The sequence below is a fragment of the Engystomops pustulosus genome, chromosome 4 (assembly GCF_040894005.1).
Source record: "Engystomops pustulosus chromosome 4, aEngPut4.maternal, whole genome shotgun sequence".
Lineage (NCBI taxonomy): Eukaryota > Metazoa > Chordata > Amphibia > Anura > Leptodactylidae > Engystomops > Engystomops pustulosus.
The window spans coordinates 204,993,963-205,010,436 of record NC_092414.1 but is presented as its reverse complement, the minus strand read 5'-3'; the positions used below and the strand labels follow the sequence as shown (position 1 = coordinate 205,010,436).

Below are 16,474 nucleotides of genomic sequence, written 5' to 3'. Positions count from 1 at the left end.
CTCTCAGTTCCCGGAGATGCTGTTTGAAGACGACACAGAACTGTGCTCCGATCTCTGTCTTCGCCTCCTGCGCCACTGCAGCAGCTGTATAAGCAGCGTGCGGACCCATGCCAGCGCCTCGCTCTACCTGCTCATGAGGCAAAACTTTGAAATTGGGAGTGTAAGTGATCTACAACCCAAATCTGCTATCCATGTATTTATATTCCAAGATCGTAGCTTCTCACTGGGGGCGCGCTCTGCGGTTTTAATTCTTCAATTCTCCCCTCTTCTTGTATTGCGTTTCAAAATGCAATGTGAATGCCATGTGTGAACACGGCCACAACCTCAAACCTGCTACAGCTTTTCCTGAGAGCTGGGAGCACAGCAGTGTGAGGACAATCCTGGGGTGCCATATTTTTGGGTGTAAATATAGATCATAAGTGTTATTTACAAGAGTATTACAAATCTGTGCATTTAACAATTGCAAGTATGAGAGCTTTCCACTAGGGGGCAGCATAATCCTGAAATAAGCGATTTTTCCAGATTTATATCAGTTTCATCCTGGAAAATGTATTTGCATATTAGTTTCATTGAATTTGTCTTTTTCTTCTATTTTGGATCAGAATTTTGCCCGTGTGAAGATGCAGGTCACCATGTCCCTGTCCTCACTAGTTGGGACCTCGCAGAAATTTAATGAAGACTATCTGCGGAGATCCCTCAAGACCATCCTGACCTACTCCGAGGATGATCTGGAACTGCGGGACACCACCTTCCCGGAGCAGGTAATGCACCGTGCCCATGTATTTGTGCCATCTGTCCTAGACGTCTGGATGACAAGAAGCCATGATGTATATCACTTCTAATGTACAATAATCATTCAACTGCTTTTGTACAATACCAGGCACAACCCATGGACAGGGGTGGCGCTCTTTCTGTGAGAATGCAGCCATGTTTACCTACTATAGACTGTGGCCAGTGTTTGGTATTGTCCCTGGAGAGATGTGTAAGCATACTCTTATGTATGGTAGTAGCAGCAGGACTGTGAACTATGGATTTATATTCCAGGATACTATTTGGGGTATATCCTCACACTTCTGTGCTCTTGGCTTTCTGTATTGTACTGGTCTGCAGCCCCTTTCATCCTCTTACAGCTGTTCTTTGTAACCAGCAGCCTGTGACGGCTTTTACTTGGAGGGGAGGGGCTGTGGAACAGCTCAATGAAGTGCACAGCAGTGTGAGGACCTAAAGCTAGTATACCTGGCATATCTACAATATGGCTGCTAATAACTACATACATAAAGTTATGATTGTACAGAAGTCCAGCGCTGACAGCTTCCCTTTTAACCATATCTCTCCTGCAGGTTCAGGATCTGGTGTTTAATCTTCACATGATCCTGACTGATACAGTAAAGATGAAGGAGCACCAGGAGGACCCGGAGATGCTGCTGGATCTCATGTACCGGTGAGAGGATTTCTATGGCCTGTACACGGGATTACACACTAGATCAGTACAGGCGGGTTACATGTTCTCTAGCGACCTCCCGGTCAGTACAGGCGGGTTACATGTTCTCTAGCGACCTCCCGGCCCGTACAGGCAGGTTACATGTTCTCTAGCGACCTCCCGGCCCGTACAGGCGGGTTACATGTTCTCTAGCGACCTCCCGGTCAGTACAGGCAGGTTACATGTTCTCTAGCGACCTCCCGGCCCGTACAGGCGGGTTACATGTTCTCTAGCGACCTCCCCGTCTGTACAGGCGGGTGACATGTTCTCTAGCGACCTCCCCGTCTGTACAGGCGGGTGACATGTTCTCTAGCGACCTCCCCGTCTGTACAGGCGGGTGACATGTTCTCTAGCGACCTCCCGGCCCGTACAGGCGGGTTACATGTTCTCTAGCGACCTCCCGGCCCGTACAGGCGGGTTACATGTTCTCTAGCGACCTCCCCGTCTGTACAGGCGGGTGACATGTTCTCTAGCGACCTCCCGGTCAGTACAGGCGGGTTACATGTTCTCTAGCGACCTCCCGGCCCGTACAGGCGGGTTACATGTTCTCTAGCGACCTCCCGGCCCGTACAGGCGGGTTACATGTTCTCTAGCGACCTCCCCGTCTGTACAGGCGGGTGACATGTTCTCTAGCGACCTCCCCGTCTGTACAGGCGGGTGACATGTTCTCTAGCGACCTCCCCGTCTGTACAGGCGGGTGACATGTTCTCTAGCGACCTCCCCGTCTGTACAGGCGGGTGACATGTTCTCTAGCGACCTCCCCGTCTGTACAGGCGGGTGACATGTTCTCTAGCGTCCTCCCCGTCTGTACAGACCGATTTATAGTATCTTGATATTTATGTTGTGTGCCACGTTCCCATTTCAGGATAGCTAAAGGCTACCAGAACTCTCCAGATCTACGCCTGACATGGCTTCAGAACATGGCTGCCAAGCACACGGAGCGTGGAAACCATGCTGAGGCCGCACACTGCCTGGTACATGGAGCAGCCCTGGTATCTGAGTATCTCAGCATGATTGAGGATGCCCGGCACCTGCCTGTGGGGTGTGTTAGCTTCCAGGTACTGTGACAATGACTGGTAATATGGTGGCATATAGTGTTACACTCCTGCTTGACCTATATGTATCCGTGCAGAGCATATCCTCCAATGTGCTGGAAGAGTCCGCCGTGTCAGATGATGTTGTGTCTCCGGATGAAGAAGGGATCTGTGCCGGGAAGTATTTCACTGAGGCCGGGCTGGTGGGACTGCTGGAGCAAGCCTGTGCCAGCTTCACCATGGTGAGGACATTACAGGAACTGCTCTCTAACCTGTGGAACTACAACTCTCATCATGTATCCCGGCTGCTACCTGTATGTGTGGTGACTTTATTGTCTTTCCTCAGGGCTCTTTGTTTGAGGCGGTGAACGAGGTCTATAAAATTCTCATCCCCATCTATGAAGCTCATCGGGACTACAAGAAGCTGGCATCTGTCCACGGAAAACTGCAGGAGGCCTTCAACAAGATCAACAACCAGGTAGGTAAATCCCTGAGACCCCCAGATAGCTCGAAGTACACAGGGTGCCCCCAGTCCTGAAACACAGCAGACTCTACATGTATGGAAACCAGAGCGGAGCAATGCAAGCGTACAGCCCCAGTCATCTCCTGGTGCTGCCCGCTCATTGCTGATGTAGTCATGTTGTGGAAATGATTGGGGTCACTGTTTTGTTACTGCGTGCAATGATTTCTTATTCTTCTTACTCTTGTCTCTTTCCCTCCACTGTTTTGTTTCACATTCGTGTATCTGCTGCAAACAATCCCAGCTTCTCTTCCATCTTGCACGCTCATTTTTTTCCCACTCGTACACTCGCATCTGTGTTCAGTCCTTTTCACTATGGCACACACTCCCTTCTGCCCCAGCGCACCCACTCGCTCATTTTTGCACTTCTACAATCTTGTGCGTTCCTTTTTGCCCTGGCATGCGCTCCCTCCATTTTGCGCTGGCATGCTCATTCCTATTCGCCATGACACCCGATCACCCTGACACCCACTCGCCCCATTTTGCGCTGGCACGCTCATTCCTATTCGCCATGACTCCCGATCACCCTGACACCCGCACACCCACTCGCCCCATTTTGCGCTGGCACGCTCATTCCTATTCGCCATGACTCCCGATCACCCTGACACCCGCACACCCTCCCTCTGATGCAGCCTCGCCCCTCAACACTTTCTTGTCCCACTTTCTCCAAAGTTTCTACGTTTTGGCTCCAGATTTTTGCCTCTTCCTGTGACTGATCTATTTTTCTCCTCTTTGTTTTTTCCCTGCTGCTCCCGGGCAGATCACAAGCTGGGAGGTAGGAAGTGTGATATTAACCAGTATCTCATGTGTTCACCGCGCTTTTCTTACCCACAACCACCTGCTGCACAGCAGCTAACCCCTCACTGTCCCGGTACAATGCCGGCATCTACTTATGCAATGGGGAAACCTGATATATAGGCCATAGGGAAATAACATGCCCATCCCGCTGACGGGCACCAATGCCAAATCTGAGCAGCTGGGTCCTATTGCATAATTAGAGCAGATGAAGATGAGCTTTGTATATGTGTGCACATGACATGAGCGGTGGGTCACGGGTTAGCGGGTATGAGAGGTGTTAGCATGTTTGGGGCGGGAAGGTTGTGAGACAGTAGCCTGTATTCTGTGCATGTGTGCACCTGTGTAGATGTACTGCACTCATAACTGCACCAAAGTTTCTGTAGGTCTGTGTGTACCCATCATGTATGCCTAGCATTAGCACCATGTAAGGATCTTCTCCACCTCAAACAATCCCCCTAGTACACTGATACATTTACAGGATTGGTGGTAAAATCATGGCTCCCTTACACAGTGACCCATGTCCTCATATTGCAGCTCGGCCTCAAAGAAGAGCTGTAATACCACACACAACCTGTGCTTAGGCAGGGCGCTATGTCCGGAAGAAAGAAGCCATGTTTCTTGTTATCCTACACCTTATTAAACACCCAGCTTTCCCATAATCCGATCCTCTGCTCACCTGTCACAAAAGGCTTCTGCGTGGCATATAATGGATGGGTTCACGCATCGGCTAGCCACACACAGTAATATTTATTTATTTGCCCCGTTGTCCCTATGATATCACATTGTGTGCTTCAATCACATCAGATTTCCATTTTTAATTGTGTATCTTTCTTTTTTTTTTTTTTCCCCCACCATCTGCCTCCTTGTGGAAATTACGGTGAGTATGAGGAATCAGTTCTTGCACTACACCATCATCATGGTTTATCACCACAACCTCAGCCCACACGTATATCACACAGTTTCTACAGTGATCTATGGCTCCTCAGCCCAGATCCCCCTGTCCATGTGAGATTGCATGAGGAGCTCTTTTATCAGCTATACATGTGTGTAATATATATATATATATCTCTATTAGTGTGAATGCTAACCTAAAGGGGTTGGCCACTTCACCTCATGAGGTAACTTCCCAGTATACACCTATTGATAGTTCTGCTCCGCTTTCTTGATATGTAAAGTGACGTCTCCTGTCATTTACCTCATCAGATTCCTGTCCATAAAATGGCCGCAGATGGAGGGTCATGTCATCTCCAAGTGTCCATGAGCAATCACCCGTTAGAGATCTAGAGATCACATGACCCTCCATCTGCGGCCATTTTATGGACTGGAATCTCTGGCTGATGAGGTAACAGACAGGAGACTTCACTTTACAGATCAAGAAAGCGGAGCAAAACTATTACTATATTGTCAAATTATATGATTTTTGGTGTGTGTGGGGATATCAGGATATCAGGTAAAGTGACCAACCCCTTTAACCTCTTAACGACGTCCCTGGTCAGCTGCGGGTGCATGGAGAGGGCTCACAGGCTGAGCCCTCTCCATAGCTGGTAAGTCTTAGCTGCATATCGCAGCAAAGACTTACCGGTAACACCCGCAATCGGTGCCAGCATTACCGGGTGTTAACCCGCACATCACTGCCACCATCTTGTTGGAGATCATCGCTCCCAGTGATGTCATCGGCAAGGCCGGCTCTAGGTTTGGGAGTCATAGTGGGCCCCTTCGTGGGCCGCCAACTAGTGGCCACACTGCCCCACCTCCCCCTGCAGACACACTTATAGCGACACTGGTACAATTGATCCGTCGGCCCGAGTGGGCCCCGGCACTTACCCGGTTGTCATGACAGCCTCGGGTCTTCCAGGGCTGTCTGGATTTAACCCATTCATTACTTTGTGCTAATTGTAGTATGGCAGTATATGGTGGGATCAGACCACCTAGGGTTAAAGTACCCTAGGGGGGGTCTGAAAAATTTAATAAAAGTAAAAATAAAAAGTCTAATTAAAAAAAGAAAATCAAATAACCCCCCCCCCCCCTTTCCCTAGAACTGATGTTAATAAACAGTAAAAATCTTAAACACAATAGGTATTGCGGTGTCCGGAAATGCCCGATCTATCAAAATATATAATAACGGTTTTTCACTACATTTTAACCTTGTAACAGAAAAAGGCACTTTTTTGACATTTTGAAAAAAAATTAAAAGTGATTAGAAGGTTGTACTGCCCTAAAAATGCTCACATTGTAAAGTTCATCAAAAGTCCCAAAAAAATGACACCACCCACAGCTCCAACACCAAAGTATGAAAAGGTTTTTTTTTAATGTATGAAAACCTTAAAACCTATATAAATGTGGTATCCCTGTGATCACATCGACCCAAAGAATAAAGTAGACATGTCATTTGTGGCGCACAGTGAAAGCTGTAAAATCCAAGCTCACAAGAAAACGAAGCAAATGCCTTTTTTCACCAATTTCACTGCATTTGGAATGGAAGAATAAATACCATCACTATGAAGTGCAGAAAACAAGTGGTTAAAGTGCAGGGCCAGTAGCTGTTTATTTTCTCTTTTACTATGTTTCCATATAATATTTACATCCACCCTAACAAATAATATGTTTTGTGCAGAACTTCAGCGGATGTTTGGGACATATTTTCGTGTGGGGTTTTATGGTTCCAAATTTGGTGACTTGGACGAGCAGGAGTTTGTGTATAAAGAACCGTCCATCACTAAACTGGCGGAGATCTCGCACCGCCTGGAGGTAAGTGCTGGGGAGCAGTCTGTGTGACCGTGTGTGTGTGTGTATATGTGTATATATATATCTATCCCATAGATAGAAAATACATATATTATACATTATATGAGATTTATCAGAAGTGTCTGAGAGCAAAACTGTTCCAGTTGCTTTTGGCAACCTATTAGAGCTCAACTTTCTGTGTTTAGGGGGGACGCGCGCCTGTCTTCCGCTGTGTGTTTAGGGGGGGACGCACACCTGTCTTCCGCTGTGTGTTTAGGGGGGGACGCGCGCCTGTCTTCCGCTGTGTGTTTAGGGGGGGACGCACACCTGTCTTTCGCTGTGTGTTTAGGGGGGGGGCGCACACCTGTCTTTCGCTGTGTGTTTAGGGGGGGGGGCGCACACCTGTCTTTCGCTGTGTGTTTAGGGGGGGGGGCGCACACCTGTCTTTCGCTGTGTGTTTAGGGGGGGACGCACACCTGTCTGGCTCTGTGTGTTTAGGGGGGACGCACACCTGTCTGGCTCTGTGTGTTTAGGGGGGACGCACACCTGTCTGGCGCTGTGTGTTTAGGGGGGACGCACACCTGTCTGGCGCTGTGTGTTTAGGGGGGGGGCGCACACCTGTCTGCCGCTGTGTGTTTAGGGGGGACGCGCGCCTGTCTGCCGCTGTGTGTTTAGGGGGGGACGCGCGCCTGTCTGCCGCTGTGTGTTTAGGGGGGGACGCGCGCCTGTCTGCCGCTGTGTGTTTAGGGGGGACGCGCGCCTGTCTGCCGCTGTGTGTTTAGGGGGGGACGCGCGCCTGTCTGCCGCTGTGTGTTTAGGGGGGGACGCTCGCCTGTCTGCCGCTGTGTGTTTAGGGGGGACGCGCGCGCCTGTCTTCCGCTGTGACCTGTAACATCTTCTTCCTTCAGGAGTTTTACACTGAACAGTTTGGAGAAGGGACGGTGCAGGTGGTGAAGGACTCCAATCCAGTGGACAAAACCAAACTAGACCCCAACAAGGTGCATGACATATATTTTAATAGTCTCTGGGTTGGCTCTTTAATGGCTCAGACATTGACTTCCATTCAAGGATATTAGAGGCCACTCTGTCCTTAAAGGGTCATCCATAATCCGTGTGTGATTCCTGACATGTTCTCTTCCCATCAGGCCTACATCCAGATCACTTACGTGGAGCCATACTTTGACACGTATGAGCTGAAGGATCGGGTCACCTACTTTGATAAGAACTACAACCTGCGGACCTTCCTCTTCTGTACACCATTCACACTGGACGGCCGCGCACACGGGGATCTCCATGAACAGTACAAGAGGAAGACCGTGCTGACCACATCACATGCCTTCCCTTACATCAAGACGCGGGTCAATGTCATGCATCGGGAGGAGGTAAGACTGGGGGCCAGGAGGGTGATGGGACATACCATGATGAGAGAAGGACCCTTCTGGGTATCTCAAAACCATGGACTTCCAGCACTACTGATGGTATGGCAGGACATACCTGGGGTAGTCCTTCTCTCATCATGGTAGTATCTCCAGACCATGGATTTCCAGCACTACTGGTGGTCAGATGGTATGGCAGGACATACCTGGGGTAGTCCTTCTCTCATCATGGTAGTATCTCCAGACCATGGATTTCCAGCACTACTGGTGGTCAGATGGGGTGGCCAGGACATACCTGGGGTGTATAATCTCTTCCTTGGTTTGGAGATTCCACCATGAGATTTGTTTTTTTTTTTTAAAGGTGGTGCTAATACCAATAGAAGTTGCAATTGAGGATATGCAGAAGAAGACCCAAGAGCTGGCGTTTGCCACCCATCAAGACCCGGCTGATGCCAAAATGCTGCAGATGGTTCTTCAGGGATGTGTGGGGACCACTGTGAACCAGGTGATCGGAGAGGACCCAAACTTGCATGTGTCATCTGTCTCCTTGCAGCAGTAATGTAAGGTTTTCTTGTCTTAGGGACCCCTGGAGGTGGCTCAAGTGTTTCTGTCCGAGATACCGGAGGATCCACGATTGTACAGACACCACAACAAACTGCGATTATGCTTCAGAGACTTCACCAAGAGGTAAGAACTTAAGAAGAAGACTGCAGGGACCTTGAGGGCTCACTGGGAAGATCTTGGGACCCAAAAATGGTAAAATTGCTATAAATGATGGGGTGATCACTAATCTACAACAATGGTAGTGTCACTCATAGGTGAGAGAAGGGGAATGCACATAAGACCATGGCAGAACCTTGTGGAGACCCATCATCTCTTAGGTTGGACCCAGTAATGGGTGGCATCAGTCCTGCCTTACGATGTTGTATCTGTGCCTGTTATCAGGTGTGAGGATGCCCTGCGCAAAAATAAGACTCTCATCGGAGCAGATCAGAGGGAATACCACCGAGAGCTGGAGAAGAACTACCAACGCCTCCGCGATGCTTTGGTCCCGCTGACCTCCATAAAGATCCCGCAGCTGTACTCTGACCTGCTCCCCCATACGAGTGCTAGGTATACCGCCAGCCACGGGCCATCGGGTTGTCATATGTATAGACCGGACCCTATATAATCCATACCTGATCTTCTTCCAGGGACTCCCTCACCAGGACAAGTCTCCGCAGGATTGAAGGATGAGGACATATACAGGAGGGTGATTCTCAGAACCGGATCTTCTGAAAGGAGTGCAGAACTGCAGCGCCATCTGTGGTGGAGGACTGCTCCAATGAATATGAAGAGGGTGGGTAGAGCTAGTGCAGAACATGGAGGGTATAACAATGCAGAGGATCAGGAATGGGGTGGGATGTAGGGGGCATCGTGATATTAATGGTGGGAGAAGGGTAGACACTTGGTGCTGCACTGATGATGAGATTTTAAGGGGTCCCCTGGAGTTTTGAGATGCCCACCTGGGTGTCGGGTTTTTAGGCCTCCACAACTCCTTCCATTTGCTGCCTCCTCCGCCCTCATCTCCACTGGACAGAAGAGAATCTGAAGGTCTCCCCTGTCTGCTCTCAGGAACACCGCCTGCTGGGGGCATCTTTATGGGCATTGTAATGACTTCTATAGCCCCTGAGGGGTGGGTGACCCCCAGGCTGGATGGCTGCATTCTATAATAGGACGATAAACTGCACCCAAGGGAACCAAAAATGGACAACCAAAAAAAAACCTTTTAGACCAGTATCTGGGGGGAGGGGAGGGGGGGTTGATAGGGTCTTTTTTTACGAAAATAAAACACTAACAATGGACACTGCCCATGCTAGCCAATCAGATCACTGGTTTTCTAAACTTCTGATCGGCTGTTCTCTTGCACTAGTTTCTACCTTTCCTATAATTGGGGATACTCACTGTACCCCGTGCTGTAATCCCCTCGCTCACACTGGGTCACTTGTAATATAAGGGGGGGGGAGGGGGGGGGGGGTCCGAAGCCATCGGCCTGAACAACCAATCAGATTCTGGATCTCATTGTTGTATCAGATGATGAAAGCTAGCATCTGATTGGTGGACTGATTTTTGGTCGCGCTGGCTGTCTCTTCCTGCTGTGTACATGATGTCGTGGACTGCCTATTTTTGTAATAAAATTCTGGTAATAACATGTATTTATTTTATCCTCCATGTGGAGTCCGCCTCCTTTAATTGTTATAAACGCCCGCACTACACACCTCCTACAGTAGGGGGCGCCACGTAAAACTAGATTAAGTGATTCCTCGGTCTTCACTCACAAAGTTACATTTAAAAAAAAAAAAAACTTTTAGTAAAATGTTTACTCTGAAAATACTAAAGAAGTCTTAAAGGGAATGTAAATTCCAGTGATGAATCGGCAGAGTTGACCAGTTTTCCGGTATAATCCCTGGAGTGATGTGTAATCATTACACTGTGTGCACAGTTTGGACACATCGCCTCAGTACAATCATGAAATATAAAAGCATTTTTTCACAGTCCTGCTGCTACTAACACACGAAAAGGTATGGTTACACATGTCTCTCGTGTGTTAGTAGCAGCAGGACTGGGAAATATTGACTTGTATACCAGGAGTGTACTTGGGCCATGTCCTCGCACTGCTATGCTCTTTGCTTGCTGCAGCAGACAAGAGCTTTCATTCAGAGCAGGGGGGCTGTAGAGCAAAGTGCACAGCATATGTGGTCTTCACAATCCTTTAGGTGGGGGGGGGGGGGGGGCACCACGTAAATGATTGGTATAATTCCTGAAATCTTTTATTCCGTGAATGCAGGTAATAATAATCCCTGTGATTTCCCTCTATATTATTAGTACGTTGCGATCTCATGTTATGATCCGTTACTTCCGATCCAGCCAAGATGACGCCTCCTTCTAGTCATTACCGCGTCCGTCACACAGGAGCCATTTTTACCCCTTCATAATTACACCCTGCCGCTGAGATCTGTATAACGGGAGGTGCAATAATCTGCAGAAAGTGAATCTGGTTTCTCCTGGTGGGGGCGGTAGTGGTCACAGGGCTGTGTTGTTAGACCTCCGGTCTTCGCCCACAGTCTGGGGGAGTTGATTATACTCTGTGAAATGGCCTATTGTGTGTCCCTGTGCCTGCGGGGGGCTCAGACCCCACACATCAGACTAATGGATGAGGATACATGACTTCTTTACAAACCTCAGATCACACTGGCTGTAAGGCAACTGGCCGCAGCAGCAGCTCTCCCCCAGCCTGAGCATTGTACTTCTCAATGTCTTGTATCATGAGAGGACGCACAATTATCTACTGAAATACTCTGTGCTGCTGTGGTACCCTGCTCCTTATACTAGCAGCCTAAAAACATCCCCCATCACAACACAGACTACTACATGCTATAATACAGTCATATATAAGCCGATAGGTCTCCTACTACCACAAAACACTGATCTACTGAAATACTCTGTGCTGCTGTGGTGCCCTGCTCCTAATACTAGCAGCCTAAAAACATCCCCCATCACAACACAGACTACTACATGCAATGATACAGTCATATATAAGCGGATAGGTCTCCTACTACCACAAAACCCTGAAATACTCTGTGCTGCTGTGGTACCCTGCTCCTTATACTAGCAGCCTAAAAACATCCCCCATCACAACACAGACTACTACATGCAATGATACAGTCATATATAAGCGGATAGGTCTCCTACTACCACAAAACACTGATCTACTGAAATACTCTGTGCTGCTGTGGTGCCCTGCTCCTTATACTAGCAGCCTAAAAACATCCCCCATCACAACACAGACTACTACATGCAATGATACAGTCATATATAAGCCGATAGGTCTCCTACTACCACAAAACCCTGAAATACTCTGTGCTGCTGTGGTGCCCTGCTCCTTATATGTGCAGCCTGAAAGCTTCTCCTCTCATACAATAATACAGCGGCTGAGGAAAGTATTCAGTCTTCATTCTTTGATTCATTGAAGCCAACTGGAAAGAAAAAAAAAAAAGTAAAATTTTTTAGCTCATTAATGTGTGAAATAAGATTCTCTGCTCTGATGAGACGTGGATTTAACTTTCTGGTGTTAAGAGAAAGCCCGGCGCCGCTCATCACCTGCCAAATACAATCCCAGCAGTGACACATAGGGGGCAGCATCAGGCTATGGGGGGGACAGGACCACCGGGGGTAATGGGAGGAAAGAAGAATGCAGCCAAGTATAGAAATATCCTGGATGAAAACCTCTTCCAGATGCTCCGGACCTCAGACTGGGCCGAACCTTCCGACAAGACAATGACCCTAAGATCACAGCTAATAACACAGCAGAGGCTCCAGAACATCTCTGTGACCATTCCTGACCGGCCCAACCAGAGTCCGGACCTAAACCCAATGGAGAGACATGAAAATGGCCTCCACCAAGATTCATCCAACCAACCCGAGGAAACTGGAGAGGATCCCCCAAATCCAGGACTCCCAGGAAGACTCCTGGCTGCACCAACTCCAAAGCCGCTTCTACTCAACACTGAGCAAAGGGGCTGAATCCTTATCCCCGGGGGCCGAAAACTTCTCTCCAGGGGAGATTTCAGTTTTTCTTGTTTAATAAATTAGCAAAAATATCTACATGTCTGTTTTGTTCTGGCAGGAGGGGGGCAGATTGTACATTAATTAGTTATAAAAAAGAAAAATTTCGATCTTGCCAATTGCCTGCAATGAAACAGAGTGAAAAATGTAAAGGGGTCTGAATACTTTCTGTACCCACTGTAAGCTGATATGTCTCCTGAAATACTCTGTGCTGCTGTGGTAGGCTGTTCCTCATACAAGCAACCCCATCGTAGCACTGCCATATAGATACTATAACATGGTCATATAGGTCTCCTGAAATACTCTGTGCTGCTCTCGTACTCTATTCCTTTCATTGTGACATCATGTAAACATCACTGTTTTATACAGTCGTGTCTCTATAATCACATGAGTTGTCAGGTCTCTGTATTTCTCCAAGCAGACGCCTCTCCTTAAATACTCTGTGCTGCTCGGGTAACTGTGTGAATGGACACTTTGAAACATGGATGCGTGTGACCGCGCTGTCACATGATCAGCACAAGTCTCCTCTGAAATACTCCGTGCTGCTCCGTTCACCTCCTGATTTCCAGATCTTGTATACACAAGATTTAACCCCATCCGATAGGACCGCATCCTGCCCGGGGTCCTCCCCTCCAGCACTGCAGGGTTGGGTATTGGAGGAGTTGCCAGTCATTCTGGTTTTGGCGGCCGCTCTTATAGGGCACATAAAATAAAGTTGGCAAAAACATCCGTAAGACTTGTATTTTCCGACTACTCCCAGAATTTTTTATTGGTTTCTTCAATCCTTGTGACATTTGATGTTCGAGTTGTGTCATCTTCCCAGCTCTTGCGGCACTACAACTCCCAGCATGCCCTTACTGTTGTTCAATGAGCGGCGACTTTTCCTGGACCAGCAGGCACTGAGTTAATAGACTTGTTAATGAAATGTTCAATCTCCCTGCAGTGCCTCCGTAGGACAAATGAGGTATTACACTGCTCCCACTAGAATCAATCATTTCATGGTCCTCCAGAAAGGAAGACCTACTTTTCTTCACTATGGGCTTAAAAGGGATTATGTAACATCAAAATATTCATAAACACTGCCCTATTTATGGGGCCCATAAGTCAGCATAGTACAGGAACCCCTTAAAGACTATGGCAGAATAAAGAATGATTTAACTCCCCATGTTTCAAAAGTGAAAAAAAAATATTATTTCTTGCAATACCAAGCTCAACCACTATACATTGTATGGCGCTGTGCTTGTCTAGGAGTGAAGAGGCTGCAGCACTGTGGTCTATTTGAACAGCCAATGGGTAGTCTTACCCCGACCCCTGGCCAGTTTCATGATGATTACGGTATATATACTGACATGATGGATTTAAAAAGAAAATGTAAAGCTTAGAATATCCCTTTAAATGTCAGGGATCACATAAGGTTTTGTTAATAGATAACATAAAAAAACACAGCTGATGTCTTCTATCCGTCATTAAAATGTGGTCAAAACTGCAATACCAAACACAGCCACTAGGCAAGTAGGGGCGCTGTTTCTCTAAAAAAAAAAATAAAAAGCCCTGCTATTTTATTCAATTATTGTTGCTCATTCATCCTGTACAGACAGAGGCTCATGATAATTTTATCACACATGATGTACATATTATCTGTATAACGTGGTTTTATTTTGTGAATGCACATCACTCATGACTGCTTGTAGTCACACATCATATGACACCCCCCCCCCCCCGACATCTCGTAATAATCTCACATCATATAACCTCCTCTCATGTCTTATTTCTCTAATTCCATCCTGCAGACCCCACGCCTGTCCCTTTAAGAGATGTGCAGATGAGGGGGGTGGGGTTGGGGTAGACAGAGGGGGGGTCTCACTGAGAGGTTGGAGTTTGGAAGCCGAGGGATTTAGCAGAAGAGAGAAGTCACAGGGAGAGAGCGCTGGAACACTGGACTGAGAATTTGGGGTGAGTTTTAAGAAAAATCGGGTCACTTTTAATACCTATAGAGTACAAATCGGGAAGGGGGGTAACTCTCTATAATGGGGGTTGGAGGGGGGGTAGATGCCAGCGTGGCTATTTTTGAAAACCCACACCCCTAGAATTGGGATGGATATTTTGGAGGATCGCTAACTAGAACCAGATGTGCTGGTGGATGTGCAATGCTCTGCAGAGGGGACCGGTGTGGGACATGGGGAGTGATTATTAATGTAAAGCTCTGCAGAGGAGATTGTGTGCAAAATGGGCTGTGAGTATTAATGCAATGCTCTGAAGAGGGGACCAGTGTGTGACATGGGGTGCGATTATTAATGCAACGCTCTGCAGAGGGGACCAGTGTGTGACATGGGGTGCGATTATTAATGCAACGCTCTGCAGAGGGGACCAGTATGTGACATGGGGTGCGATTATTAATGCAACGCTCTGCAAATTTGACCAGTGTGTGACATGGGGTGTGATTATTAATGCAACGCTCTGCAGAGGGGACCGGTGTGTGACGTGGGGTGTGATTATTAATGCAATGCTCTGCAGAGGGGGCTCTGTATGTACGTACTTCTATGATGCCCCCCATGGGTCTTTCCTGTAGAATTAAGAAGATTACTCCCCAAAATAAGTATAAGACTCTGTTGCAGAAGTATTAGCGCCGTCCTATAATAACTTGTATAATGGTGTAGAGATTATATGGAGTATTATAACTGACTGGATATTATGCCTTGGCGCATAGTGACTGAACCATAGAGGCTGACAATCTACTCTCACGCCTTGGTCCACAGACATAGCTGGGTGGATAACCAAAAAGAGACCGTATAGAAGATGATGAATTCCAGATTTTTCTGTGGGACTCGTGCAGACCCACCCACAGTAAAGGTTGTGCAGATGTAGCAGAGCTGACTCTGTCTTTCAGGGATTTCTGGGATCAGGTTAATATTTTGCATTAGCTGCAGTCCTATGTAAAAGCTCATATATCACATAGTTATTTAGGAATAATGAGCTGTGCCAAGTGACAAACCCAGCACTGCTACATCTGTAGCTCATTATATGCTGTGCCAATGTTTTTTTAGATGTGAAATTCACTTATGTGGGTTGGGGCGGCTGAAGTAAGTGAGAGCAGCACAGATTTGGGAGGCAGAGCTGGAGAGTTGAGTTTTGGGTGTGTGTAGAGTTCTGGGGAGTTTATGGAGGGCCGAAGAAGGGGATCGGCTGCAAATCCTATATAATGTACGCGGCTGAGGTGACAAAATGCACAATATTACAGACCAAAATGTATTACACAGAAAACCTGATTACTTTCTACAAATGAGGCTGAATTCAGATGTAGCAGAGCTGAGTTTGCTACTTGACTATACAAAATGTTATATCACATAGCACATGACACATTCAGCTCTGCTACATCTGTAACACCCTATTTAGGGTTATGCTGCGTTGCTGTGGCTCAGCGGGGTCCGGCCGGGGCCGCATTAACAATAAACATCTAGCGCTCGCTCCAGGGGCCTGGTCATTTCCGCCACAGGAGACACAAAACTGGAATCTTATTCAATTTTCCACAAGACTTGAAGGCCTCGTCCCCATGTTTTATCCTTTTAACCATTTCAGGGTGTTTTTAATAATTGATTCTTTATAATAAGACGGAAGTGACTATAGGACTGGATTCAGGAATGGACTCACCAATCTGGGCCTAGTTTCTTACCATGACCCTATAGTTACCATAGTTACCACACTAGGGCCTAACTATAAGTGGTAATTTATGACACGGCATACCCGAATTTGTGTAAGGCCCCCATTATGACACCAAAATATTCCCAATAAGCTTGTAAGTGAAGACCCATTGAAATTTTGATGAGTGGTCCACAGGTGCTGCGTCGCTGAGATGTACACCCCTGACAGGGCTGGCCCAGGGTTTAGAGAAACATGGCTGCCATCTTCTGAAAACAGCGATAGGTTGTGTCGGGTATTG

General features: G+C 47.5%; 2 protein-coding genes across 8 annotated transcripts in view; both read left to right on the top strand.

Moving 5' to 3' along the window:
* Window positions 1-10,141, top strand: part of DOCK6 (dedicator of cytokinesis 6) — a 46,259-nt gene extending 36,118 nt beyond the window's left edge. For 6 of the 7 annotated variants that reach the window (XM_072149560.1, XM_072149561.1, XM_072149563.1 and 3 more), the window contains 14 exons: window positions 8-160; window positions 603-761; window positions 1,341-1,441; window positions 2,346-2,538; window positions 2,613-2,756; window positions 2,861-2,992; window positions 3,795-3,809; window positions 6,455-6,580; window positions 7,465-7,554; window positions 7,702-7,938; window positions 8,294-8,437; window positions 8,513-8,619; window positions 8,878-9,045; window positions 9,126-10,141. In XM_072149560.1, the coding sequence (XP_072005661.1) occupies window positions 8-160; window positions 603-761; window positions 1,341-1,441; window positions 2,346-2,538; window positions 2,613-2,756; window positions 2,861-2,992; window positions 3,795-3,809; window positions 6,455-6,580; window positions 7,465-7,554; window positions 7,702-7,938; window positions 8,294-8,437; window positions 8,513-8,619; window positions 8,878-9,045; window positions 9,126-9,168 (1,812 nt within the window). In that variant the 3' untranslated portion in view covers window positions 9,169-10,141. The remainder of the gene's footprint in view (window positions 1-7; window positions 161-602; window positions 762-1,340; window positions 1,442-2,345; window positions 2,539-2,612; window positions 2,757-2,860; window positions 2,993-3,794; window positions 3,810-6,454; window positions 6,581-7,464; window positions 7,555-7,701; window positions 7,939-8,293; window positions 8,438-8,512; window positions 8,620-8,877; window positions 9,046-9,125) is intronic. The other variant, XM_072149559.1, reaches the window with a different exon arrangement.
* A 4,247-nt stretch (window positions 10,142-14,388) lies between these two features.
* Window positions 14,389-16,474, top strand: part of KANK2 (KN motif and ankyrin repeat domains 2) — a 46,042-nt gene continuing 43,956 nt past the window's right edge. The window contains exon 1 of the mRNA XM_072149554.1: window positions 14,389-14,490. The gene's annotated coding sequence lies outside the window, so the exon portion shown is untranslated. The remainder of the gene's footprint in view (window positions 14,491-16,474) is intronic.